This window comes from Budorcas taxicolor, chromosome 2, assembly GCF_023091745.1.
Source record: "Budorcas taxicolor isolate Tak-1 chromosome 2, Takin1.1, whole genome shotgun sequence".
Classification (NCBI taxonomy): domain Eukaryota; kingdom Metazoa; phylum Chordata; class Mammalia; order Artiodactyla; family Bovidae; genus Budorcas; species Budorcas taxicolor.
The window spans coordinates 142,595,387-142,622,902 of NC_068911.1; the positions used below are offsets into that span (position 1 = coordinate 142,595,387).

The 27,516-nt window shown below is 35.9% G+C and overlaps 1 protein-coding gene across 2 annotated transcripts; it reads right to left on the reverse strand.

The window, feature by feature from the left end:
* Positions 1–3,842: 3,842 nt before the first annotated feature.
* MYL1 (myosin light chain 1) lies at positions 3,843–27,516 on the reverse strand. Of its 2 annotated transcripts, none has more exons than XM_052654221.1 (7): positions 27,176–27,516; positions 14,293–14,320; positions 9,333–9,476; positions 7,438–7,611; positions 6,908–6,985; positions 4,994–5,036; positions 3,843–4,159 (listed from the first exon to the last, which is right to left on the reverse strand). In XM_052654221.1, the coding sequence occupies exons 1-6, from the start codon at positions 27,293–27,295 to the stop codon at positions 5,008–5,010; spliced, it is 573 nt and encodes a 190-aa protein (XP_052510181.1). In that variant the 5' UTR covers positions 27,296–27,516; the 3' UTR covers positions 3,843–4,159; positions 4,994–5,007. The 2 variants fall into 2 exon arrangements, with proteins under 2 accessions (XP_052510181.1, XP_052510189.1); XM_052654229.1 differs by lacking the exons at positions 14,293–14,320; positions 27,176–27,516 and adding exons at positions 14,575–14,599; positions 15,330–15,419.

Here is a 27,516-nt window from a genome sequence, read left to right on the forward strand (position 1 = left end):
TTCTGAACATAAGTCTCACTATGTACTGGGGGCTTGTTTTCATGGTGAAGGACACTTAGGCTGGAAATCCCAATATGCAGCTTAGAGTTCCTGCCCCTTAGGGAGGACTTTACAATTGTGCATGCATGCGTGCTCAGTCATGTCCAACTCTTTTGTGACCCCATGGACTGTAGTCCACCAGCCTCCTCAGTCCATGGGATTATCCTGGCAGGAATACTGGAGTGGGTTGCCATTTCCTGCTCCAGGGGATCTTCCCGACCTGGGGATCGAACCCGTGTCTCCTGCATTGGCAGATGGATTCTTTACCACTGAGTCCGTGATATCCCTTCTATTTGTGGGTTGCTGATTAGAGTCCTGACTATGTCATGTCTCTGCCCCTCCTATCGTCTCACTGTGATTCTTTCTTTATGTCTTTACCAGCGGAAAATCTTTTCTGTTAGTTTTCAGGTTGTTTTCATAGTTGCTCTGTAGGTAGTTGTCATTTTGGTGTGTGTGAAGAGTTGAATTCAGGATCGTCCTACTCTGCCATCTTGATTGCCCTAACCTCTATTATTTTTTAAAAAGTTCAACTGTACTAGAAGTATTTCTAGTGTTATTTGGAATATTTATGGACAGCCTAAAGATCTGCCCCTAGAAAATCTGAATTTATTTTTTCTCAGCAGGTCCACCCCTATTTTTGCAGGCCTGGGACAAGAGTTCAATTTGAGGTCCACTTATCATAAATTTAAATAAATTTAAATTGATTAAAAGTTATCAGTCAAATTAACAAACTTACATAATGTATACTGTGGTACTCCCTTGACAAATATAGCTTCATAATAGCTTGGAAGGCCAAGTGATACTTCTTGGACTCCTTGGTGATATGGTGGCCTGCCCTCCTTCAGTTCCCACCTCCAGTTCCATCCTGCACTGCAGGGACCTTAACGTTAATTCTATCCTCACTTTAAGCAAAACGAAACAAAAACAGCTGACTTTAGCCATCTCTTGGTGTTTGTTTTGCAGTCTTCCTTTAGGAGGGTAGACCTAGGAAGAATCCCACCTATTCCTGGAAGAAAGCTTGGGGCCATTTGAGCTAGGAAGTCTGGGGTCGTGGGTATAGAGAATGTGTAGAAGTGGGGGCATTGTTTCCAGGAGTGGCATGCTCTATTTCTGTGTAGATTCCTTGACTCTGGAGGAGGACCAGACTGTGAGGTCTACAGTGTGAGGTACAGGACGTGGCAACATTGGCTAGGGCGGTTCCGCCTCTGAGGGTCACGGTAAAAGCAGACTCTGGCCAGTCACAGTGTAGGAGCTGGCAGATGAAGGACAAAGTAGGGTAGAGGTAGTATTTTTTCCTACCATAAATTAATGAATAATCGAAAAAAAAATGTATCTTGATATGAAGTTTCTGGAAAAATTCTCAGCAGATGTTTTAAACCCCGTCATCCTTCCTTTTGCACTGTCTCTCCTTAGCCTGGGGCTCACTTACCAAACTGTAAAATTGAGATCATTGTTTGAATTATTCCATCATTTTGCTCTTCCTTGGTTTCAAGAGAATATAACTCTTTAATTTGGATTCCAGAAACTTGCTGTTTAATCACTTTGTTTTTTGGATTTGGTTTGTTAACTAAATCTTTGGATTCATAATTTTTCTCTTGACTTAGGATTTAAAGGAAGATATTTTTCCTTTACTCTTTTAAGTTTCAAGGTATATTTGCCACTGTGGAAAAAAACATGTAAATCCAGTTAGAGAAAAAGATCTCAAGAGTTATTTTGGATACAATGTTGCTTGAGAAAAATAAAATTTTATTTCTCTAATTTGACAAACATTGTTTATTTCATTCATAAAGGAGAAAAATTAAGTTCTGTGTGCTGTTTTAAATATACTTTAAGGCAAAAAATTAACACAGAATATTATATTACATTAATATATGTCAGGAAGGTAACTTGAACATAGTTAAAAAACAAACTTGAAAATATTTGCTTTGCTGTGCAGGCTTTTCAAGTTATTTTTAACGAATGAGGAATTAAACACCTGTCACTTTTGCCAGCTGGTGTGAATGTTAAAAATTGCTGTCACTCTCTTGCCTGCTACTCTATTTTGCACCTGCTACAACTTGAGTCATGGGCATCTCACACATGGTAATTTAATAAGAATAGGTCCCATGACAGTGTATTCAATATTATCCCATGGGGAGTTAAAGCAGTTTTATAAGGTCTTGAGGGTAAAATATTAAATATCAAGCTTGAGAACTAAATATTCAGTGCCTTGTGGACATCACATTTTTTCTGAAAATTATTAAAGGAGTGTCCAAGATGAGAAATTTAGCCACATGTTCCAAAACAAAAATGAGCCTTTTAGGATTGGGTTTTTTGTACCAATTGACTTCTCTACATACTGAGTGTTGTAATTTTTAAAAACACATTTTATTTCCTGATGTAACAACACAAATAAGAATGTGTACTGAGAGCTGATCCGTTCAGTATGTATTCATGAGTCACATAGGGCTATTTTAATTAATTAAAATGAGATACAATTAAAAATTCAGTTCTGCAGTCACACTTGCCATATTTCAAGTTTTCAGTCACCAGATGTGGCTGGCTAGTGGTTACCATATGAGACAATATAGATACAGATTTCCATTTTTACTGAAGTTTCTATGGGATAGTGCTGTGTTCAATTTCCAATTTCTGGTCTTAGGCTAACTTGACCTTAAAGATCTTGAGGCCATAGTAAATTCTCCTTCGAAAAATGATTGCAATGTCCCAACCTTATCTTGGCTACAGAGACTTAGGCCAAATTTAAAGCTGATGGCTACTGAAATCTGAGTGACCTTTGCTAAATAAAGGAGCATGATGACCTGAAGTGCCTGACATCAGGACAAAGCTGTTCTAGCTTCCAAAAATGTATAGACAGGCAGGTACTTTTCAGAGATTTTAAAATCCCATATATTTTAGAGATATCTCTTTAGAGAGTGGGAGAAGTATTTATCATTTCATCTCTTCTAAATATCCAGCTACTAACTTGCAAATTCTGCTTCTATTCTTAAAATAAAAAAAGTGATAGGATGTGATAGGATGAAGTAAGTTTACACTGTGAATTTATCTATCAGCTGATCTTACTATTCAGAGCCTGTGTTAAAAGATGAAATCAAGATTTTGGGACATGGACATACAAAGTAGGAGAGAGGATATTAGTAGATAAGAGTCTTGAGTAAGAGTGTCATTCCCAGAGAGGTTTTTTTTTTAAGTAACAGCTGAAAGGTCACTTTAAATTTTATCCTTGAAGACATTCAGTGAGACAGATCAAGAGCTTATTACAATTTTCCAATAGGCCAGATTGTCACTAGAAGTGAAATAGTTCAAGCTATGTATACGATGATTTACACAAAGCTGAAGAAACGTGCTTTCTCTTAAATTGCCTGGATGTTATTGTTTAGTTGCCGAGTCATGTCTGACTCTTTTGAGACCCCATAGATTGTAGCCCGCCAGGCTCCTCTGTCCGTGGGATTTCCCAGGCAAGAATACTGGAGTGGGTTGCCACTTCCTTCTCCAGGGTACCTTCCCAACCCAGGGATTGAATCCACATCTACTGCTTGCCACATGGATTCTTTACCACTGTGCCACCTGGGAAGGCCAAATCGTGTGTATAATTTATATTAAACTATCTCTATCTGAATTTCCTTGGTTTTCTATTTTGCTTTTTCAATAATATATGATTATCATTATTATTTAGTTATTGCTCTATAGACTGTAATTATTCTCTTAAAATTTTATAATTCATCAACATTAAGAAAAGAACTGGGATTTTGAAAAATTAGTTTCTCTAAGCAGGAAGATAACAATGCAATGCAAAATGAACATTCCAGACTGACCAAAATTATTTATTGATTTATTATTTTAAAGATGTTCTTTGACCCATGGTAGAAAATAAAGAGCAGGGCTTGGATCTGAGATTGTCAGTATTTCACCATTCTTGTCTAGATCAGCAGACACTTACTTTGTGTGGTATGAATATAATTCAGAGAGAAACATAAAAGGTATAAAAATTCAGGGAGTCCTTCAGTTTAGAATAGTACAAATTGTTTTGTTTTTCTAAATGATGGTAAACAGATTTGGACAGTTAGTCATGGGTGTTCTTAAAATAAGGTTCAGCCAGTCTTCATAAACAATGCTTGATCTATAAAGGAAAAGGGAAAAAGAGTTAGATGTTGATTGCATCTTTTCAGAAAGAAAATGGGGAAGGAAATAATGTAAAGTGAAAAAGAAGAAAAAAGCACAAAATGAACCATCAGTTCCAAGCAATGGCATTTCCTTGCTGCACAAACCTGGTTTCAAGTGCTATACTTTAGACTGTGATAATATGCTTTTCTAGAGCAATAATTATTAAAAACTACTTTAATACAGTTTAGAGTTATTCAAAGAACCTAGGATAAAACCTAGCTTTTACTGTTCTTATGTTCCAGTTAAATCAATTAATTACACTCTGGTTTCTTGACTCTCCACTGCATAATTATAGTACAGATTAAGATATGGTCTATTTGTTGTTGTTTAGCTTCTAAGTCGCTTCAGACTCCTTTGTGACTTCATGGACTATAACCTGCCTGGCTCCTGTGCCCATGGGATTTCCCAGGTAAGAATTCTGGAGCATGTTGCCATTTCATTTTCTACAGAATCTTCCTGACTCAGGGATTGAACACATATCTCCTGCATTGGCAGATGGGTTCTTTACTGCTGAGCCACCAGGGAAGCCTTGATATGGTCTATAAATGGAAGCAAAAACCTCAAAAGTTTTTGCTTATACACTTATACAAAAGTAATCTATTTTTAAATAACCCATCTCAAGGAGTTATAATAATATAACTCATTAATATTAATATAATATTAATCATATTAATGTGTTCTGGTTAATATGAATAATTATTTATTCTATTAATAACTAATATGAATAACTCTTTACATTAAATACAATGTTGAGAAAGCCTTATATATTAAAGAGGGAACAGATAGATACCTTGAGAGCTCCATTTAGTTAGACATGATGTGCTTGACAAAAGCTGTAGGGATAATACAGTTTAGAGTTAGAAAAGAGTCAAATTTAATAAAAGAATAGTATGGTAAGTTAACTTAATTCTAATTATTCTTAGCTGTAACTCTAGAGTTTATTTAAACTCTGTATAGCCCACTATTAATACTAGATTTATGGCTTTCCCCCTGATTTTGTAAATTTAGCTTTTTAAGTGTTCCATTCGCATGGTTAAATGTTTTTCTTGAAAGTATGAAAGAGTTTATAACAAAAAATGTTCCTCACCACTGTCTCCTAGCTATCTAGTTCCTTTTTATAGCTAAGCTGGTGGAGTTATTATGCTTGCTTAGCAAGCATACAGGAGTGGGTAAGCCTTTTCCTTTCTTCAGGGGGTCTTCACAACCCAGGGATCGAACCCAGGTCTCCCACATTGCAGGCAGATTTTTTACCATCTAAACCACAAGGGAAGCCCCCCCCCCCCGCCCCCCGCCCAGATACAAATATATGTTATATAATTATTTTTACACAAATGGTGGCAGTTCTACAAACCCTTTTGCTCTTATTTTTCTCACTGCATAATGCACTGTCTTAGAAATATTACCATAACCATAAATAAGGGTGTCCTTGTTGTTTTTTAGAGCTGTGGGGAATGTCATTGTGTAGATGTACCAAAATCTATTTGATGCATTCTATATTGTTGGACATTGTTCTTTGTTGTTGTTGTTTAGTTGCTAATTGTGTCTGACTCTTTGTGACCCTATGGACAGTTGCCTGCCAGGCTCCTTTGTTCATGGAATTCTCCAGGCAAGAAAACTGGGTTACTATTTCCTTCTCCAGGTGACCTTCCCACTTATGGCAGTAACTGAATGTAAAATGTTGTTTATAGAAAAAAGTAAAGTTTAACCAAGATTGTCAGTGTAGATATGCTTAGCTGAGTATTTTCTTTTTCTCCTATCCTTTCCTGTCCTCTTCTCTTCTCTCTTTTCCATTTCTTTTCCCTCCCTTCTTCTCCCCTCTGTGTTTCTTTTCTTACTTTATCCAAGTTATTAGACTTCGTAAGTCCATATTGACATTAAAGCTATCAACATACTTTATTGAGATGTGGTGAGATTAGTCTTTTTGGGAGGGTGGATAAGTTTCTCAGTTTTATTGCAGCATTTCAAATTTACAAGTTATATCATGCAGTTCTATCTTGTATCTTTATTTTGGGTAGTGCATTGCTTTTCAGACCCTCTGGGTGAAGCTGCTGTAAACTGGTGGCAGGAAATAGATAATTGGATACTATGAGATAAATTTCGTTTAAGCAAGAACACCAGATAAGGAGAACTAAATTTTAGCACCAGCCTTGCTATTAATTATGTGACCTTCACTAAGTAGCTAAACATCTTCAGCACTCAGATTCTTCATTTTCATCACTGCTTGCTGCAAAGGATTTTGTGATATCTTCAGTTGTAATATTAAAGAATTAATATTACATTTAATGTTAAAATTTATTCTGATGCTGTTTTTACAGAGGTGTTGTGAAGATCTAGTAAGATGGCTGATTCATGTTGATATATGGCAGAAACCAATACAATCTTGTAAAGCAATTTTCCTCCAATTAAAATTAAAAAAAAATTTTTTTTAAATTTTAAAAAGATCTAATAAAAAAGCAAAAACACATTTTAATCTGTATAACAGTGCACAAAAATGTTAAAACCCACTGAAATAAAGTTTATGTATAAAGTCAGATCCTTACAAGATATCTTTTTAGGGTTATTGTGTAATTGGTTGATAATAAATAACATGTGTATGCTCAATAAGAGAGTAGAGAAAAATAAGTTGTTTTAAACTCAAAAGGCATCCGCCATCAACCCAATCAGTTCAGAGTTGCTGTAACCACCAGAGCACACGAAATTATACCTTCATAGTTGATGCAGCCGTTGGAGTCTTCCTGACCTGCCATCAGGGCTTCCACTTCTTCTTCTTTCATCTTTTCACCTGATGAAACAAAACTCTTTGTTCAAGAAGAAAGCCAGAGAATATTCTCAAAATTACACCGTAAGTGATGAGATTTGGACTCCTGGAGACCTCTTATAGGATAGACACCAAGACTCCTGTTCCTTTGGCAGGAAGTTTGCCAATAAATTGTTTTTGAATAAATGAATTAAATGCACATTATACCTGATCATCCACACTCTATCTGGTAAGAACTACAATGCCATATGGTACTTATTCATAACCAATAATTCAAGTTATTAAGACTATTTCCCCCAAATAAACTCACTGACATTGAGGCTAATTGAAATGATCATTAACTTTTGACTATTCCTTTTCATTTTCCCTTTTTAGTCTTTCCCCCTACTTATTTTGGTTATAACATGATTCCCCTAAGTCATGCTCCTTCCTACATACTCTATCCTATTAAGTCCACTGAAATGAATTTTTCTTACCTAGTGTGGCTAGAACATGACGAAGTTCAGCACCCATGACAGTGCCATTGCCTTCCTTGTCGAAGACACGCAGACCCTCAACAAAGTCTTCATAAGTGCCCTGGTCCTTGTTGTTGGAAATAGCTTGCAACATGGGCAGAAATTGTTCAAACTCAATTTTCTTGGCATTCATCTCTGAAAGAAATTGCAATTTGGAGAGTTATCAGCTATCATAAAATGCTACCACTGAGTTACAAATTAAGCTTGAATGTTCATTCTGAATCATCAGAAAGATCTTCATACAGCTTAAATTTCAGTTGGCAAATGGCTGCTGACAGAAATTTTGTAACAGAGAATAGCATGACCTCTGGAGTTCTAGTGCTTGAGCTTTTATCCTTAATTCACCATTTACAAATACGTGGTCATGGGCGTTTCTTAACCTCTTTGTGCCTCACCTTTTTAATCTTTCTAAAGAAATATTTTGTAGTGCTATGTGAACATTAAATGAGGTAATAATGCACAGTCTATTACAGGACCTGGGACAAACTGAGTGCTTGATCAGAGTCAACTACTATTTTATTAGTATTGTCAATTAATAAATACTATAAATACTAGGGAAGCAATATAGAAATATACTGATAACAAACCTATTGGCATATAAATATAGCAAACTAGCTGAACTTTAATATGTATTCCACCATTGTTTGAGCTTTCAATTTCTTTAAATTTTAATTTATAAAAAAGAAGCCTATGAGAAGAATGTGCATGTTAAATACTTTGTGATCTCCTGACTTTGTGGTTTTAGAAGTCTGGAGATGATAAGAATTTCTTTAGTAACCTTCTGACAAGGTAAATGGTATTCATAGCAAAAGTATAAAACAGACTAATCAGATGTACACAAATAGATAAAGTTATGTACCCATAAATCAAAATTGCATTTACCAGTCTTTCCTTATAGTGTAGAAATCTAGTACATTGAGAAAATTAAATTTGAATGCTAAATAAATGAACATTTATGTAATAATTCCATTAAAGACAGAAGTTTGATAAGTTAGAAAATGGCAGTTAAGAATGAATTTGGCTAACTGAGCTCTCACTTTATGTGATATTCTCAGCTACTTTTTGAATAAGTTATGTGGACATTTTTGTCCAAAGGAACTATAATTTGAGGAAAATTCCGGCAGACTGATTTAGAGGTAGTTTTTTTTCTTAATCAAATATTTTCCTTTTGTAACAAAGGAACATAGTCTTTTCTAGAAAAAAGAGATTGCCTTCCCAGTGTTATTTTCCATACAGTAAAGATAAACTGAGATATCTACTTGAAAAAAACTTCAGTTTTGTCTCTTCTGTTTTGTTCAGAGTGGTATTTCCCAACAGACCATTATACTTTGCCATGAACCATGGGATTAGAAAAAATTTCCTTGTTGTTGACTAATGACTAGATTACCCTACCCAGCAATCACCTCTGCAGTTTTGCCACTTACATATTTCACTAGCTTTTGCCTTAGGATTTTCCTTGGGCAACCAAATGCAGGTTTTGGCTTAAGATTTTTAATTCTTTCTAGAATTTTTATTAAGGTGTCATCTGTCTATTCTTAATTAAGATAGCCAAGTTTCTTTTAAGATGGTCACAGAAGCAGGGTATATTTAGATAGCATGATGATGATGATATTAGCATTAGGTATTGTTTCCTTTCATTAACATGAAATTATGGTTATGAATTCTCAAAGGAAGGTTAATATATCTTATGGAGGAAAAAACTGAGACTAGATAGCCAAGAAACACAGTTACCATCAGGAGTAAATTAAATCCTATTCTATGGAACTTGTTTCTCAATAACCCTCTCTCTCTTACACATACACACACTCCCACACATGCACACACACTCCCAGCTTCTTGGAAAAACATGTGGTTACCTTCATTGCTGGGGTTTCCCAGCACCTTCTTGACCTCTGCATTGGTGGGATTTGTGCCCAGAGCCCGAAGGACATCACCAACCTGGTTTAAGGTGATCTTGCAATCACCTGTTCTGTCATACAGGAGAAACGCCTCCTTGAATTCTGCACGAAGCAAGAAACATTTGGTTGCTTTTTTTCTGCCTCAAACTTAAAAAGGAACCCAAACTTCATCAAGGATCCAGTTCAAACTCTCCTCTATTTTATAACTTTTGCCAGTCTCTTAAGTTGCTATCTTTGGAATTTCCTTTTTCTGAGTTCAATGTCAACCCTCTTTTGACATTTCTTTTTGGGACTGTTTTAAAGCTGCTGTTGCTAAGTCACTTCAGTCGTGTCTGACTCTGTGCGACCCCATTGATGGCAGCCCACCAGGCTCCACCATCCCTGGTATTCTCCAGGCAAGAACACTGGAGTGGGTTGCCATTTCCTTCTCCAATGCATGGAAGCGAAAAGTGAAAGTGAAGTCGCTCAGTCATGTCCGACTCTTCACGACCCCATGGACTGCAGCCTACCAGGCTCCTCTGTCTACTGGATTTTCCAGGCAAGAATACTGGAGTGGGTTGCCAGTGCCTTCTCCGTATTTTAAAGCAGCATTTCTAATTTCAAGTCATATTTTCAGTTCAGTTCAGTTCAGTTGCTCAGTCATGTCCGACTCTTTGTGAACCCATGAATTACAGGACGCCAGGCCTCCCTGTCCATCACCAACTCCCGGAGTTCACTCAAACTCATGTCCTTCGAGTCGGTGATGCCATCCAGCCATCTCATCCTCGGTTGTCCCCTTCTCCTCCTGCCACCAATCCCTCCCAGCATCAGAGTCTTTTCCAATGAGTCAACTCTTCGCGTGAGATGGCCAAAGTACTGGAGTTTCAGCTTTAGCATCATTCCTTCCAAAGAACACCCAGGACTGATCTCCTTTAGAATGGACTGGTTGGATCTCCTTGCAGTCCAATTATTAGATATGGAAATTGAGAATCCTCACCATATTTGTTCATATCTCCTTCATCTGCCTTGGAAACAGGACTGGGTTAAGAAATTCTGATGCCTGGAGAAATCTTAAGAATTCCTCATAAAATCCCTCATATAATTAACAAAGTTAATAAAATTTCAAGAAAACAAACATTCAATTTGGGTTGTGTCACGTTAGGTTAACCCAAACTTCTCAAGTTATATAGAAAAACTTCTCTTGAGGTACAAACTTCCTAGACTCTCTTCTTAACTAATTTTCTTCAGGAGTAACTTCATTTTTCAGGAAAATTTTAGAAAGATGACACAAATCTCTAAGTTCTCTGGTGTCCTTTAACCATCGATGCATGACTTTAAGAGGCTCCTAGAGTTGGACACGATGGAAGCGACATAGCAGCAGCAGCAGCAGCAGCAGTGTAACAGAGTCAGAAGGAAGCATATTTATTTGAATCTATTGTTATAGTGATTGCTTTAAACTTTATATTTTTCAGGTATGACATATGATAACATGTTGCTATATTAGTTTTATTATACAGATACATATTTTAATTTAAAATTTTGTGGAGATAATTGTAGATTTACATGCAATTTTATGAAATACAAAGAGATCTCTTAAATACTCTGTCTGGGGGAAATAGCGTTTCCCTCAATAGTAGCATTTTTCAAAATTATAGTATATGATATATATACACTATATATATATGTATATGATCATAACCAGAATATTCACATAACCAGAATACTCACATTGATAGAGTCCGCATATTTTACTCAGATTTCCCTAGTTGTACTTGTATTCATGGGTGTATGTAAGTACACATTTTAAAAGTGTCTGTTTTTATAACAGTCACTCTGTTGATTGTGTGCATGTGTGCTAAGTCACTTCAGTCTTGTCCAACTCTTTGTGACCCTATGGACTGTAACCCACCAGGCTCCTCTGTCAGAGGGATTCTCTAAGCAAGAATACTGGAGTGGGTTGCCTTGCTGTCCTCCAGGGAATCTTCCCCACACAGGGATTGAACCCACATCCTTTATGTCTCCTGCACTAACAGGCAAGTTCTTTTCTTTTTTTTTTGTTACCGCTAGTGCCACCTGGGAAGCCCCATTCTATGGCTTACTCGCCCTAAATTTGGTAACTTTCCTTTGATAGAATTGGTTTTGCCTTTCAGGATTACATTAACCCAAAATTAAGAAGTGTACACCAAAAAGACAGAAAGAGGTGCTACTATGGATTTAGGAGCAAATAAAGACATTTTAATTGAAACTACAAAGCTAAATTGAATCACTTTTCCTGGCAAACCTAAAAGTACTGGTGGTGATCTGTTGGAGTTTAATACCAACACTTAAAAACTCATTTGTGAGTGAGCTGGTAGAAGTGAAAGCATTCTTTTTAGGCCATTAGTGGCCTCAGATCAAGAGATACAGTCTAGCTAGATGACTCAGAAAAATATCTTAACTATCCTTTTATCCTCTAATCCAAGACTAGTAGACACTGAATTCACAATCAGCTATAGATCATGTTACCACTCTTTGCTGAAACGTCCCCCTCAAATTCTATTCGAATTGACATCACAGATAATTTCCCTTACCTAAAAGGCATGCTCTAGGTCCTGTGGGGTCATTAGTCAAATACAATTTTTCATCTTTCTAAGGGAATTATGAAACTGAACTGCTCTTATTACTGGCTCCAGGATTTCAAGCAGATTGCTCAGAGGGCTCCCTATTACACTGGTCAGATGCTGATATAGAAATAGAGTTTTATGGGCTGTAATGGAATCTCTTTGACAGTAACTCTTTTGTTGATTTAAAGGCCAAGAACAGAAAGATATTGCTCTTCTTACTCCAGATTTTTAAAGCTTAGTTATTCCCTTGAAGAGTCTAAAACATGGGTTAGCCAATGACTATCTACAGGCTGGCCACCTCTTTTTGTAAATAAAGTTTGATTGGAATATAGTCATGCCCATGCACTGATGTATTGTCTATGACTGTTTTCATACCTCAGGGACAGAACTGAGTTGTCTCCACAGAGACTGTAGTGCCAACAAAGGCTTAGCTATTTACTATTTAGCCCTCTAGGAAAAATTTGCCAGCCCCTAGTCTAGAACAACACTGTTCTAGGATTTTTTGTGATGATTGAAATGTTCTGTATCTAGGCTTCCCAAAAAGATAGTAGTAACGAGCTGCCCATGGCTTTTGAGCATTAAAATACGACTAGTGCAAAGCAGAAAGTAGACTTTTAAATGCATTTATTTTTACTTAATTACATGTTAAATTTAAAAAGCCTCATGCGGCTAGTGGCAACTTTTCTGGATGGCACAGGCCTTAACACCTTTAGAATGCTGTAATTTTCTGGTGTTCCTGTCTTTACTCCAAACTTGTGATACATTCAAATAGAGCAGCCGTGAGAAAAGCTAATCGTTGAAGAAGGAAACAAACAAAGTATGCCTTTATTTAATTCCTAAAATACAAGTTTTCCTTTTAATTTAAAGGTCTCTCAAAGGGTTTTTAAGGCTTCTGTTTCTTGGTTCTACCATAGTTTGGCAGTCATAATGACACTGTAAGTTAGATATTTGAGAGGACTGGGATACAGTACCAGATATTGTAGAAGCATCATTAGTCAAAATAGATTAAAAGTCAAGCAAACCATAGCAGAATTACCAACTGCTTTCAAAGAAAAACTAGTCCTTTTAGTACAATGTCAAATGATCTTGAGCTGAGTCATCAAATCATCTAATTTGTCTACATGAAGGCATTGACCATGAAGTAGATATAAATGAGTCTGCTATGGCAAATATCCTTTTATTTTCTTTCCTTTTTTGAAATATTTTAACTGATGTCCAAATGTGAGGTATTCTTGACACTCAAGAAAAAGCCGAAAAATGTTGACTCCTTTAGGTATAGAATGGAGTATAATTATAATTATATTCTTATGAATATCTTCACAATTATTTTTATATTATATAGCATAAATATATAATATACACATACTTATTTTTATGACCAATTTTGTACAATATTATATAACTAAAATTTTATTATTTTATTCCATTCTTTCTATAGATGTATTGTTGTCTCAATTTATCTAAGTATGTGACTTTTTTCCATTAAACATTTTGTCCGACACTTTCCAGTAAAAAAACAAGATTCATAGGCCATGGGATTTCTTAGATCTAAAGACCTGAAGAAGAAACAATGAAAGTGTTAGTGAAACTATTCAGATTCTTTTGAATCTCTTTGAGCTTAAAGTCTTGCAGTTAGAAATTGTTTCTATGAAACAAATTCCTAATTAATTCAGCTAGTTTTGATTTTGATGCTATCATTAATTTTTTTGATCTTTAAGTCAGTCTCAACATCCCTCTGGGAGTCTGTCCTGCATCCCTAAAGATGGACTAGGAAATGTCTAAGTTTCCTTCCACAGTTTTTTTTTGTTTTTAAATAGATCATTTCCCCCTCTATCTCTGAGTGTACTTTTCCCCGTAAACCCACTTCACCCTCTATTTCTCTCAACTCACTGTGGTGCCTATTGAAATCATGTGTATTTGGTAACTGGGTAGTATTATAATCAATTTTATTTTCTAAAGTGAACAATTTAGATCTGCTAAATTTCTGTTTAGGTATTTGATTAACAAATCAGCCTTCCAAGATCCACAGCCTTTTGGGGGCTATATGTATAGTATTACCTACTATATCAAATTAGTTCTGTTTAGAAATCAGTGAACACAAGGAATTCTTTTGTACTGTTTAGCTTTTGTTTGCTTAAACCTTTGATTACTGATTATAAATGAAGGGTTCATGCTGAGAGAATTTATATTTAGAGGGATTGAGAGTATTTATATTTAGAGTGACAGCACTAGTGGGGATAATTAGAAAGAGCTAATCTCATCTCAGGGGAGTTGGTTTTCTCACATGCCATCTTTATGAGTGTGCACATATTAACAACTATATCATTTAAACTTACCATCCTGCTGTTGCTTAGAGAACTCGATCTGTTAGAAAGAAATTAACCACAAAGAATATTTTAACCAAACAAAAATGTCCTGATTTTAGAAATGTATCCAAGCTCATTCCCTGAGTAATCGTCAAAGTAAGCTCAAAAGGTATGCCTACTTTTCAGAGTTCAGGCATAGCTTGGATACTCACAGTTTGAGCCACACAGTAACATGCCTTGGAGATGAGTATTATTTCAGAAACTGAGCAGTGCTTTGCCTACCTCTGAAGTAGAGAAGCTCAATTCACTTACCAGCAATCTGCTCAGCACTGAAGGACTGCAATGGCAAGAGAGAGGAAGAAAGAAAGAAACAACTAGTACTCTTTCAAATGCATTGACAGAAGGGAGTGCTCTCTGCTCTGAGGTTTTTAGGAAGCCGTGTAGGGGTCAGAGAACATGAAGTTTGCCTTAGGATACTTTTGAATCTAGGAAAAATTAAAAAGCTATTGCAAAACATAGTTAGGGAATATCTCTCTGTATCTTAACCCATGAGTCAATAATTTAACAAATATTAAATCAAATTCTTCCTGGAACAATATCATAGTCTGAGGTGCATTTAAGATATGTCTAGTATAGATATACTATATTAAGAACTACAGACACAGTGCATTAAAAAGATCACTTTAAGTCTTTCTTGTATTTAACCAGTATGTTTTACTCAATGCATCAAAAGTAGTTTATTTAATTTTAGTTATCAGCATCATTGGATTGTTTTTTTAAGGTGCAATATTTTGCTATAATTGCAGGTTTTCCCCCTAAATTTAGATATAATAAACCTTATGAGATATAGAAAGTTGGTGAAGCATAAAGTACTTCTTTTGCAAGTAAGATGTATTTCTCTAGCTGGCATAATAGCTTGAATTAATCTTGTCTATCCTCAACACACCTGGATAAAAACCAAAAGTAGATTCTACAGATTCACACTGAGTATGTTCTCTCCTCAATTTCATTCCTATATACTATCACATCTGCCTATAAATTACAAATAGTTTCCTCATAAGACCCACCATGATGGAGCTGCTGGGCTGCAGACAGTGGCGAAGCTGAAGAGTGAGTTGAGGGCCGCTCCAGTCCCTGAGTGGGTCCTCCCTTGCTGAGGCTGCCTTTTATTTCTGGACAAGCTGTGACCTCACAGCTAGCATCAGGTTCCAGAGAGAAGTAGCCACTCCTCTTGGAGGGTTTTTTAACTTTCTTAGGGCAAAGGGAAGGAGAGATCTGTACCCTGAGGTCTATTTTTAGGAAATCAGAACCTAAGAGTGGATGGCCATGGTGGGACCAATGCCTATCAGTACTTTTATGGTCTTTATTCCTGAGACAGTCTCTTGGAGTGTCTTCCTTGAAGAAGATTCTTATTTGTTCAGTGGCAGAGGGGCTTAGAATTTCTCGAAAGTCTCCACCTGACCTCTTCTCTTAGTGAATTATGGACTTTGCAAGCTTTAAGTCAGCAGTTTGTGTATAAATGGAACTTACTGGATGGGACTGGTTTGGGGTTTCAAATGGCAACTGCTATAGAAGGAAGAGCCTCTGGAGCTCTGTCCTCTGTGGTAAATTTCAGAGGACTTGAAAGGGACGCACACATTCCATGTGCTTCTTAAGGTCCTACCAAGTGAAAATCTGGTCTGTTTGTGAAATCTCCAACTAAAGACCATTCTTTTGCACATTGTACTCTCAGAAGTATAGAATTCATTTAAGCCAGGTATGGTTTTAATCTCCATTTTTAGTATTCTTCCTTAGCATTCTTACCTTAGGGGTAGGTATTAGATTCCTTCCTTGTTCTCTTTAGGAGAAGGAAATGGCAACCCACTCCAGTATTCTTGCCTGGAAAATTCCATGGACAGAGGAGCCTGGCAGGCCACAGTCCATGGGGTCGCAGAGAGTTGGACTCAGCTGAATAACTGAGCATGCACTGTTCCCTTTATGGTGGCTGACTAGTCATATTTTTTGAATTTATGAAATTCTTCTAGGAGGGAAAGCTGATGGGCCATTTTGTATTCTTTTTCCTCTCATTCTATACATATTCTTTTAAAATTTATAAACGTTGCTTGCTTTCTTACTAGAACATGTGGTTTCCCTTTCTGTCATGTCAAACATTTTGTGACTCAGTCACCAGACTGAGAACCAAAAGAATCCAAAGTGAAGCCTGTGAAATGCAAGTTGTAATTTAGAATTCTGAAGGTGTCCATGGGATTGGTATTAAATTTTCATGGCAGCTTATGTGAAAATAGGTAATTTCCTATTTCCTACACTTCCTAGAATGATATTGGGAAAAGATCAGTCTAGATGCCCACTGAAACTCAGACGTGTTTGTCAGTTTTCTATATACTTAAAAGCAGCTCAAAGGCATAACAAATGTTAGAGATAAATCTAATCTGAGTGCTGTTTTAGCAACTATTTTTATGAAAATGATCACAAAAAGCATAGTCTCCCTCTGCTAGACAGAGGTATACTTTGCAACTTTCCCCAAGCCATTTGGAAAGAAATCAACATTTAAATGTATGTCATTCTTTTTTTTTTTTTTTTTTGTCCAAAGTCTGCAAGTAGTGAAGAAAATCTGATAGAATCTGAATCCCAAAATGAGGCTTGAAAGTATAACTTAAAGAGTATTAGAAGCCATATAAACACATTTTCATGAATAGATTGACATTTTGAAAGGTTGTTGGGAAATAGAAGTTAATAAAAAAATTTAAATCCTTTGAATCATTAGGGGAAAATGAAAGAGAGGGACCAAGGTGGGAATTTGTCACCTTCGATAACTATAATTGGAGTCTCGTGACTTTTGATGCACAAATCAAAGCCATTACAGCATACCATCTTTCTCTGTTTTAGTTTTAGGTATTGAGTCATTGCATTTGAATCGCCCTATGATCAGCATTGAGAACTGTCGTATTCTTTATTAAATCGTCAAAGTTACCCTATATAATACTCATCATATACCCTACATAATGCTCATTTTCTTTTTCTCAGATAGAAAAATGAGTCCTTGAATACATATAAAATACAATGTGTGTAAAATCTGTCGTATAAACTGGAAAGTCAGTTTAATAGCTGTATTTATGTTATAAACAAGTTATTCATAGCCACTTGCATACTATGTAAAAGTTTATTATTTATTAAAATACAATGGAGGCAGTTATTACACTACTTCACTTTAGTTTTTAATTCATATATTTATCACATGAAGAATGAGAGTTTGATTTTTTTTAATGCTTATTGAGGAAAGAAAACATTTTTAAAAGTTATTGATAATGCTAGAGAAGGCTACAGTCTAGTCTAGTCTAGAGAATAAATTATAGTTTAGAAGTCAAAAGACCTAGACACTGGCCTCATAGAATAAATGGAAGGTGATATTTATTCTCTGGTACACTTTTACACTTTGACAAATGGTAAAAACTTTCACTTGTATCTCTTCCTGGGTGTTATAATGATGGAGTAATCAACCCTTTGCACAAAGGCATGATATGGATACGAAATGTCAGTTGATTTTGGACTCGGTTTGCTATGGCATCATTTTATTTTGAAAATTAGATTTAAGTCTCTTCTATCTGGAATGTTCTCCTTTCATCTCTGTTTCTTGGAAATTAATTATCCTTCAAAACCCTTGAAAGAACCTTTTCTATTTGTCTAACTCCTTTCTCCCACATCAGTATGTTTAACCTTCCTGATTGTAAACTTCTGGGGAGCACAGGCTGCTGCTGGAGACCAGTTCCCTTGGCCCATGATGTGAACCTGAGTGTGAGCCAACCATTCCCTCCTGGAGTGCTGCCCCTGCCTTATTCTTAGATCATGTCCCCCATGATCCTACACAATACCTTGTCAACATTAGATACTCAACAGAATTTTCGTTAAATTAAAATCTTTAGAACAGGGACTTCCCAGGCGGCACTAGTGGTAAAGAATCTGCCTGCCAATGCAGGAGACCTAGGTTCGATTCCTGGGTCAGGAAGATCCCCTGGAGAAGGAAACAGCAGCCCACTCCAGTATTCTTGCCTGGAGAATCCTATGGACAGAGGAGACTGGCCGGCTACAGTCCATGGGGTCGCAGAGTCAGACACGACTGAAGCGACTTAGCATGTAGCACAGCACAGAACAGGTGTACAGTAAGCTCCTCCTTCAAACATGTTTCCTCCTCTAGAATATTATCTTCCTGGAGGGGAGAGACTGTGTCAGTTCCTTTAAAGAGCTTATATTCTAGAGGAAGGGGCACTCATGCACTCATTCTCCTCTGGTACTGCATCTCCAGCACCTAGAACTGCCAGGCACATAGTAGGCATGCTCATTTAAAATTATTGATATTATGCGCATGTGTGCACGTTAAATCACTTTAATCGTGTTTGACTCTTTGCGACTCTATGGACTGTCAGCTGGCCAGGCTCCTCTGTCCATGGATTCTCCAGGCAAGAATATTGGAGTGGGTTGCCATGCCCTTCTCCAGGGGATCTTCCTGACCCAGGGAATTAACCCGCATCTCCTGCGTATCCTGCACTGCAGGCAGATTCTTTCCCGCGGAGCCAAAGGGAAGCCCTTATTGATGTATATGCCTTTATCTTTCCAGAACATATCTTAGATTTTATATAAATGTTATGATCAGGACTTCTAAGTGACCATCCCTTATTTTTTTAAAGCTTTTTTTTTTTTTCATTTTAGTCTACATACTAAAATGACTGTTGGTAAAATAACTACATTCCACATTTTTATGATTCATATAGTAAACAGTATTGAATTTAGATATGTAGTAGACAAGATACTGGTACTAAAAAAGATTTTTATTGCAATGTTTGCAGATTGTTTCTTACTTCGAGAAATATTTTTCTAATAGTAATCATGAGGTTTAGTTAACTGATTAAAGACAAGACAAAGCTGCTGGTATATAGAAAGAGTTGATTTATAGGAAAAATATTAACATGCATTTACTCAAACAGACTGTTGGACTGATATAAGTATAATACGAAGAGCTATAATTAAAGATGATCTGGGAGATACGTGATGTTGAGTGCTGAGGGCTAATGCCCTAAGAAGGAAGATAGACTGTAGTTTTTAAAGAGCTTAATCATCACTGCTAGATACAAAGGAGAACGACTGGTGAAGTTAACTAAAGACCTTACTCTAACTGCTTTTCAATCTAGAAAAAGTTGTTGCATGCCTGGTGGGGAAAACAAAGACCTGGATGTAAGCAAACCCTAACAAAAACTTAATTATTTTTACTCTAACCTTAGAGTTGTGAGGAATTATTGTAAAAGGCAGGCAGAAGTACCATTTTGGAACTCTGAGAGTTTTGTGCTTCAGAACAGTTCACTTAATTTAATTTATTTTATCGCACTTTTTATTTCAACAAAGGATATATTTAGCTTGGTGACTCTAATATGGTGTAAAAAGGAGAAATTAAGAGCAACGAGAATATAGTACCAGCCTGAGTTGTCTATATAAGATCGAAGAGATGGCTGTATTGGATAAATTGATCCGAACAGAAGAAGAAATGAGTAATTCTGTGCTTAGGATGCCTAAACTAGTCACCTGAATTCACTCACATTAGAGCAAAGGCTGGATTATTAAAACAATGCATTTTAGACCTACAGGAATTAACAGAGAAGTTTAAGTGAATTTTAATAAAAATTTTAAAATGTGACCTAAGTCTGTACTTCTTTGGATTTCTCATCAGCTTTCCCATTGTTAATAGTTGATAAACAAATCTAAGATTTCTTGAGTTGCTCCTGTTCTACTTTGTGCATTTGTGCGTAATTTAATTAAAAATCCAAGTTGTGTTTATGTTCTTTCGTTCCTTTTTTTATTTTTAAAATAAGAGCATTAGAATAAAAGTCTTTGTGTATGTATTTTAAGGAATTATAAGTATCTTCTTTTTCCTACTTTTCTGGAGTAGAACTTCCTTTTGTAACAACATGGATATGTGAATATTGACATTATTATTATGGTGATTTCAGGTCTTTCGATACGGTGGAAAAAGTCCTAGAGGGGTTTGAGGTATTCAAAATTTTGCTCTGGTGCTTCTGTAATGAATCATGTCTTTTGATTAAATAACTTCTCTTATCTGGGTTATCAGTTCAGTTCAGTTACTCAGTCGTGTCTGCTCTTTGCTACCCCATGGACTGCGGCACGCCAGGCTTCCCTGTCCATCACCAACTCCCTGAGCCTACTCAAACTCATGTCCATCGTGTTGGTGATGCCATCCAGCCATTTCATCCTCTGTCATCCCCTTCTCCTCCTGCCTTCAATCTTTCCCAGCATCAGGGTCTTTTCCAATGAGTCAATTCTTTGCCTCAGGTGGCCAAAGTATTGGGACTTCAGCTTCAACATCAGTCCTTCCAATAAATATTCAGAACTGATCTCCTTTAGGATTGACTGGTTGGATCTCCTTGCAGTCCAAGGGACTCTCAAGAGTCTTCTCCAACACCACAGTTCAAAAGCATCAACTCTTCTGCGCTCAGCTTTCTTTATAGTCCAACTCTCACATCCATATGTGACTACTGGAAAAACCATCGCTTTGACTAGACAGACCTTTGTTGGTAAAGTAATATCTCTGAGTTATCGCTTCCTCAAATAAGAAATATTATTCTGCATGGTTTCTAGGATTGCTTGTGGTTTTATAATGTTTTGAGTTTTTGATCCTTTTCTCAGTAGTATCTACAGCAAGTCGCTTTTTTCCATGGAAAAAAAATTGCCTAAAAATTTGATATATTACTTTGAACCAGTTTAGATAAAGAGAAGTTGAGCAAAACAAAATTTTGTAACACTGTTCTAATGAGTGTTTTATATCTTACTTATATCAGAAGATGGTATATCATTGGGTACCTAACTAGGAAAAAGAACCTCACTTGCCACAGTGAAAGGAAGAAAGTCAAGTTGAATAAGATGTAGTTTTATCTTAAGGAAAAAATTTTCTGCTCTGGCTTCAATCCACTATTATTGATTTATGATCAAGATGACAAGGGTTTATCATCTATATAATTGACATTTTCACCAGTATACTTGAAGCCATTACTACTTATATATATTGCAATTTTTGTCTTCCAGATTCTGATTTGGGAGGAGAAACAAACTGTAGAACTTGATACAGGAACAAATTATAGAAGATCTCCTTTTCATACTAAAAGTATTCTAGTATAAAGAGAAGAAGAAAAAAGTGTAGTATCAGCAGACTAAATATAATCCTTGCCACAATTTCCATGAGTCAGATGGTGTTTAATGCTAGGTAATTATGGAAAGGCTTCTAAAGACAACTTGCCAGGGGGTTCATTCGCAGCACTAAAATGTCAAGAGGCTAAATTTGGCACTGTCACTTTGTGGTCTCCTTGTCTTGCAAAAATTTCATTATCTTTAAAATTAAAAGTGCTATTCACTAATTATTGGTAAACATTCCTATTCCTTTCCAAACTGCCTTTACTTTGCAAAGACATTATCTAGTTAAATATTATTTAAAATATAATTTTAGACAGAGTTACAGAATGCCCTTTAATATTTTCTCACTCCACTCCACCTGTTCTCTTCTTTTGCAGGGTAGATGTTTCAAAGTGGAAACTTGATACCAATACTTAGTGATAGTCTCAAATAATTTTTGATTTGCTCCTGAAGTTATAATCATGCCACAAATGGATGAATATTGCAACTGGTTGACATTCTAGTTGTATTAAAAGGCCAGGGTAAAATAAGACAGATTCTTAAAATTATATGAAGAAAACTTAGAAACAACTTACATCTTCACATATTCCTTCTAATTAGAAATTGACTATATGTCTCCTTTCTCTCTTTCTTTTCCTCAGACTAGTTACGATTTAATCATACATGTGGCATTATGTTCCTTTATATCACCCCAAAGAATATTTGGTTGAGATTTCCAGTTGTTTGTAAACAAAATATAAACCCATACTATTCTTAGAATATTAGTCTAATGGCAAAATTTGCATGTCAGATTTGACATAAGTTCATGTTTAATTAAACAAAAGCAAAATTATTCTAAAATTCAATAAGTTTCACTACTTTTAACAACATTTAAATATACTTTGGTATAATTTTTTCCAGCTTTATTGAAATATGATTGACATATAATATTGTATAAGTTTAACGTGTATAACATGATGATTTAACACATGATGATTTTGATGATTACCACAATAAGTTTAGTTGGTTAATATAACCATCATATTGCATAGTTATCTTTTTTGTGGTGAAAACCACATAATTTGCTCTCTTAGCAATTTTCAAGTATACAACATGGCACTGTTAACTATAGTCATTACATTGTATTTTAGATCCTTAGAACTCAGTAATCTTTTAACTGCACGTTTGTACCCTCTGATAATATTCACTCTTTTCTCCCATCCCCACCCTACCCTGGCAATTACCAGTCTACTCTCCTAACAGCATTTTTGATATCCATGTTCCATTTACAACTTTTTACAGGAAGCTGGACCAAAGTGATTAGGGTGTCTTTCTGGGATTCTAATATCTCACCTTCCATCTGTAAATGAGAACACCCAACCTGTCAGCAACATGTGCTAAGATAAGGGAAAGCTGAGGAAAACAGAGCAGTAATGAATTGCCAAGATGAAAGGTCTCAATGAACTAGCTCTGATGGGTGCCAGTAACCCCCTCCCCTGGCTGTAGAGGGCTGTGCAGGGCAACATGAGAGTCACTCTTACACTGATCACTCTTACCCTCATCTTTAAGAGCGAAAAAGTCTTCTTTTCACATTCTTAGAAACAGCAACTTACCCTTTATAACAGGAGGTAGTTTAGGAAATGGTTAATACAGTTGACTCTGGATTTATCTTGGTAGGTTATCCTAGGTCTATTACATACTTGTTATTTGAACATGGACTTGACACTGGACCTCATTTAGGCTTGGTTTCTTGCAAAATGTAGCTAAAAACCACCTAAGTGCAATGTTTTGACTATTAAATATTATAATTAGGTACAGAATAAATTCATAATAAATATTGATTATTAAAAGAGCTTTATAATATTCAAACCTTTTCATAAGCTATGAGCTCATTTATTTTTCCAACAATTCTTCTAAGTGGGACTGGGTTTGTGGTTGTTAGTGAAAGTCGCTCAGTCATGTCCGACTCTTTGCGACCCCATGGACTATACCGTTGCACGGACTATACAGTCCATGGAATTCTTCAGGCCAGAATACTGGAGTGGGTAGCCTTTCCCTTCTCCAGGGGATCTTCCTAACCCAGGGATTTAACCCAGGTCTCCCGCATTGCAGGTGGATTCTTTACCAGCTGAGCCACAAGGGAAGTCCTAGCTTTGTTAGGGATGAGAAAAAATAACTTATAGATTAACACCAACAATCCTATACCTGGACCAGAACATGTCAGATGTTGCAATGAATACATAATATTTGCCTCCACCGAATACTCACCAGTAAAGAGATACATTTATTGGGAATGTTATATTTCCACCTTATCCATTAAATTGAAAGTTTAAGGCTTCCCAAACACATGGTCAATTGTTGCTGTGAGACTTGTTATTGACGAGTTTCTGTCAATGCATTCTGTACCTTTACAACTTTTTTTAAACGTTGCCCACAGTATATTGTCAGGGATGACCTGACTGAGTGATGACTACAACAAGAATTAAAATTTAAACAGCACAATGACAGACATATTCAAAATCTCATCACTTCAGAGCAATCCCAACATACCAGCCAAGGCATGCATCATGCAAAAAATTTGCTTAAAGTGAAGATCTTCTAAAATCTAGGCAAATGATCATCTCATTGCTCATCTACTTCTGTTATTTCATTTGGTTGTAGTTTTGGGTGACAGGTGTTAAATCTTGTTTGTATTTGCAGTTAAACTCATGGTGGGTTTTACTTCCTACATTTGCAATTCTGCCAGGCAATGTTCTACAGTATCACTCTCTGAAAGCAAAGAGTGCTTAGAACCACCCAGGACAATAGCTTTAATGCTCAGATATCGGCATAGCTGATGCTTGAAAAGGATACTCATAAAAAATCCATGGGGCAAGAGCATATCAGGTAAGCCATCCCTCAGAAAATATCAAAGGTTTAATGTCAGAACAACAAAAGAAATGTCCTAAACAAATAACCAATAATGTGGGAAATAGGTTGGAAAACACATTTAAGAAATGGATAAAACCAGTTCATATTGTTCATAGTTTATGGAGAGTCAAATATATGGCTAGTAACATAACTGGGATAGTACTGAGGGATTAAATATTATGACTGCTATGATTACACTACACAAAGATAGTTCCACTTAAACTTCAGCCCTAATCAAAGTATAAGGAACAGCTAGATTTCTAATCTTATATGATTTATGAAAGACAGTGTAAAATCCAATTAACTCTTTTTCCCTTTATCGAGTTTTCAGGAAGTTAATGAACGCATATAATAGCTCTATTAATTTCTTTAAAGTCCATTTTCTCTGCTTGAAAAAAAGTTTATAACTTATATGAGGTACTATATTTAGAAATATCATTGAGTGATTAAAAAATCATAATATGAAATGTTTTAATGCACATCTTAATTAGCCTTCTTACCTATTGGGATGAAATTAGATTTTATAAATTTCTCAAGTTGCATCACATTCTTTGGCTATGTGATCATATGTATAAATATGTTCTGATTTCATAGTGTTGAATACATATCATTAAAGCCATTTAAATTCTTTTACAAAAATATATTTCAATTCTGTTTTATTCTTTTTTCTCTTTCTGTTAAGAATGAGCTCTCTGAATAAAAGATAATGTTTCTTCTAGATTCATTTAACGTCCCTTTTCAGTTTGTGTCCCTTATTAAAATCCATCACCTCTCTCATTCTACAATGAAATAGTGAAGATGGAGTATATCCTATCCTTACAGAGACTCTCTAGGAGAAATTCCTTCTTTTTGTGTGTGTGTGCTAGCTCACAGTAGCATTAATTCAAGATACAGATGAAAGGATAAACCAGTTTTCAAGATACAGAAAAGCATCACTTCTCTGCTACAAAGAAGCAATCAGTTTAATTTTTGGATTTAAAAAATGATTCCTTACTTGTCTTGTCTTGGAGACTTTTACCTGCCAAACTAAAATTTTATTTACTTACTTATTCTTACACAGTTCCTTGGGGAAGAAAATTAATGCCTGTTTTCATTAGTGGGATACTTCATTTTCTCCTTAAGAAGGCACATTTTTTTCCTTTCCAAATGCTTGGAGTCCCAGATACAAAAGGGTGATATTGTCTTATAAATCACGATAAATATAAAGAGGAATCACTTTGACAGTGATTCATATCTTTAGTGTTAATATAAAATGGAGAGTCAAAGAATAGAGGCAGTCGAAATTATTGTAGTGTCTGTAATCTTGCTTATTGTACAATGTAATCAGTGTGCATGTATAAGATACATTAACCAGTATTGCTAGAGATGAAAAATTTGATTTTCTCCTAATGAACTGTATGCATACAGTTCTCAAGATAGAAAAACATTTATTGGAAGATATAACATTCATTTCTTCTCCTAAGTGGATATTCATTAAGAATAGTTCCTAACCAATATTAGATTCTATGATGAACTTTTTTCAAATATGACTTCAGTGACTTACAAACTCAAGATAAAATATCTATGATGATCTACTTCTACTTTGAAATATAAAATTTCATGTTTAACTGTACTATTGTAAAAATTTTAAATATATTTACTTAATGTTATCACATACATCTAAGGGTAATCTAATTCAATATTTTTGTCAAAATATTTTAAATATCTACAATTATACTAAAATAGTCAATGAATTATTTTTTAATAGGTTAGCTTGATTGTTATAACTAAACAACATATTAAATACTAACAAGGATTAAGTTAGCAAAATTCAGATTTATTAAGCATAGAACTGTTGGCTTCAGTGAAATGATCACCTCCTAGGCACTTCAGCTACTAGTTTTCCATATAAGGCAGGGTTCCTTTGATGAAGATTTTCAAACTGTCATTTGGACCAATCAGAGCCCAGTGAATGAAGAGACAGTGCACATTTGATAGGTCATATTACTGAGAAGTAACAGGCACATCCATAGCATCATTTTTCCAAAACCCGATAACCTTTCAGCAGTCGAGAACTTTGATCACAGCAAAACGTTGACACAAAAATCAATCACATTCTCCTTAGTTCAAGATCAGTATGCAAGGAAGAGCTCAAAGACAGAAGCTCAAAGCCATATAACTAACAAGTTTTACAATATTGGTGGTGGGGGAGGTTAGTTTCATTTAGAAGCAACTCACATTTTGAATTAAATGCTGTATATAAATAAGCAAGATGACAGTTATAGTCACTGAAACACTTGAGTGCGTAGTTATCTGCACTGAGATCTCATTTAGTGTTGTATCAAATTTTATTAAGCAAAGCTGAAGGGGGAATTAACTTGAGTTGCAAAAATCTCTTTTTCAGATGAAATACAGCAGCTGTCATATACATCTAGGACAACTGGGTCATCAGCTGTTTTTAAACTTTTGGAAACAAGTAGGGACTAAAACTCTCTTTTTAATGTAGCTTTAAGGAAGAGTTTCAGTTTCCAGAGATTTTATTAAAAAAAAAGAAACCATTGGTTTAAATGTTTGTAAAACATAGACTTTGACAATTGAGGGAAAAAAAGAAACAGAAAACAAAGAGTACAGCAAACACAGGTTTCAAATATAATGCCATACTTGTAATAATTTACTGAAATTGTATGCTGCAGTTTTAAGTTTTTTAAAATCAGGAGTCTCCTCTACCCAGATCTATCAGTTTGCTTAGTAATTCCATTCCTCTCAATGAAAAACATGCCCCCTCTGCAAGTCCCTAGTGTTCCCCACTGTTAAGAGATGTTTCAGTGACCAAACAATTCACCCTTTTTGTTACCTTAATGGCAGAGAGGTCAATCTTTTCTTCTTTGGGTGGGGCAGGTGCAGGTGCTGGGGCAGGGGCCGGGGCGGGGGCAGCAGCAGCAGCAGGTTTCTTTACGTCCTTCTTTGGTGCCATTTTGTTTAAAAGGATGGGTTAAAAAAAATGAGAGAGAAGGAGCACCTCCAAAAGAACCTGTCAAAGTGATTCTTGGAAGAGGAGTGGTGGTTCGGTTGATCCACAGCCCAGTGTCTTGCAGGTGGACCCAGAGTGTTAAACGGTATAAGGGCATGCATATATATTTCACTTAGTGCCTAACAGAATCTTGACACTTGGGGCTGGATTGGACAGTTCCCTAG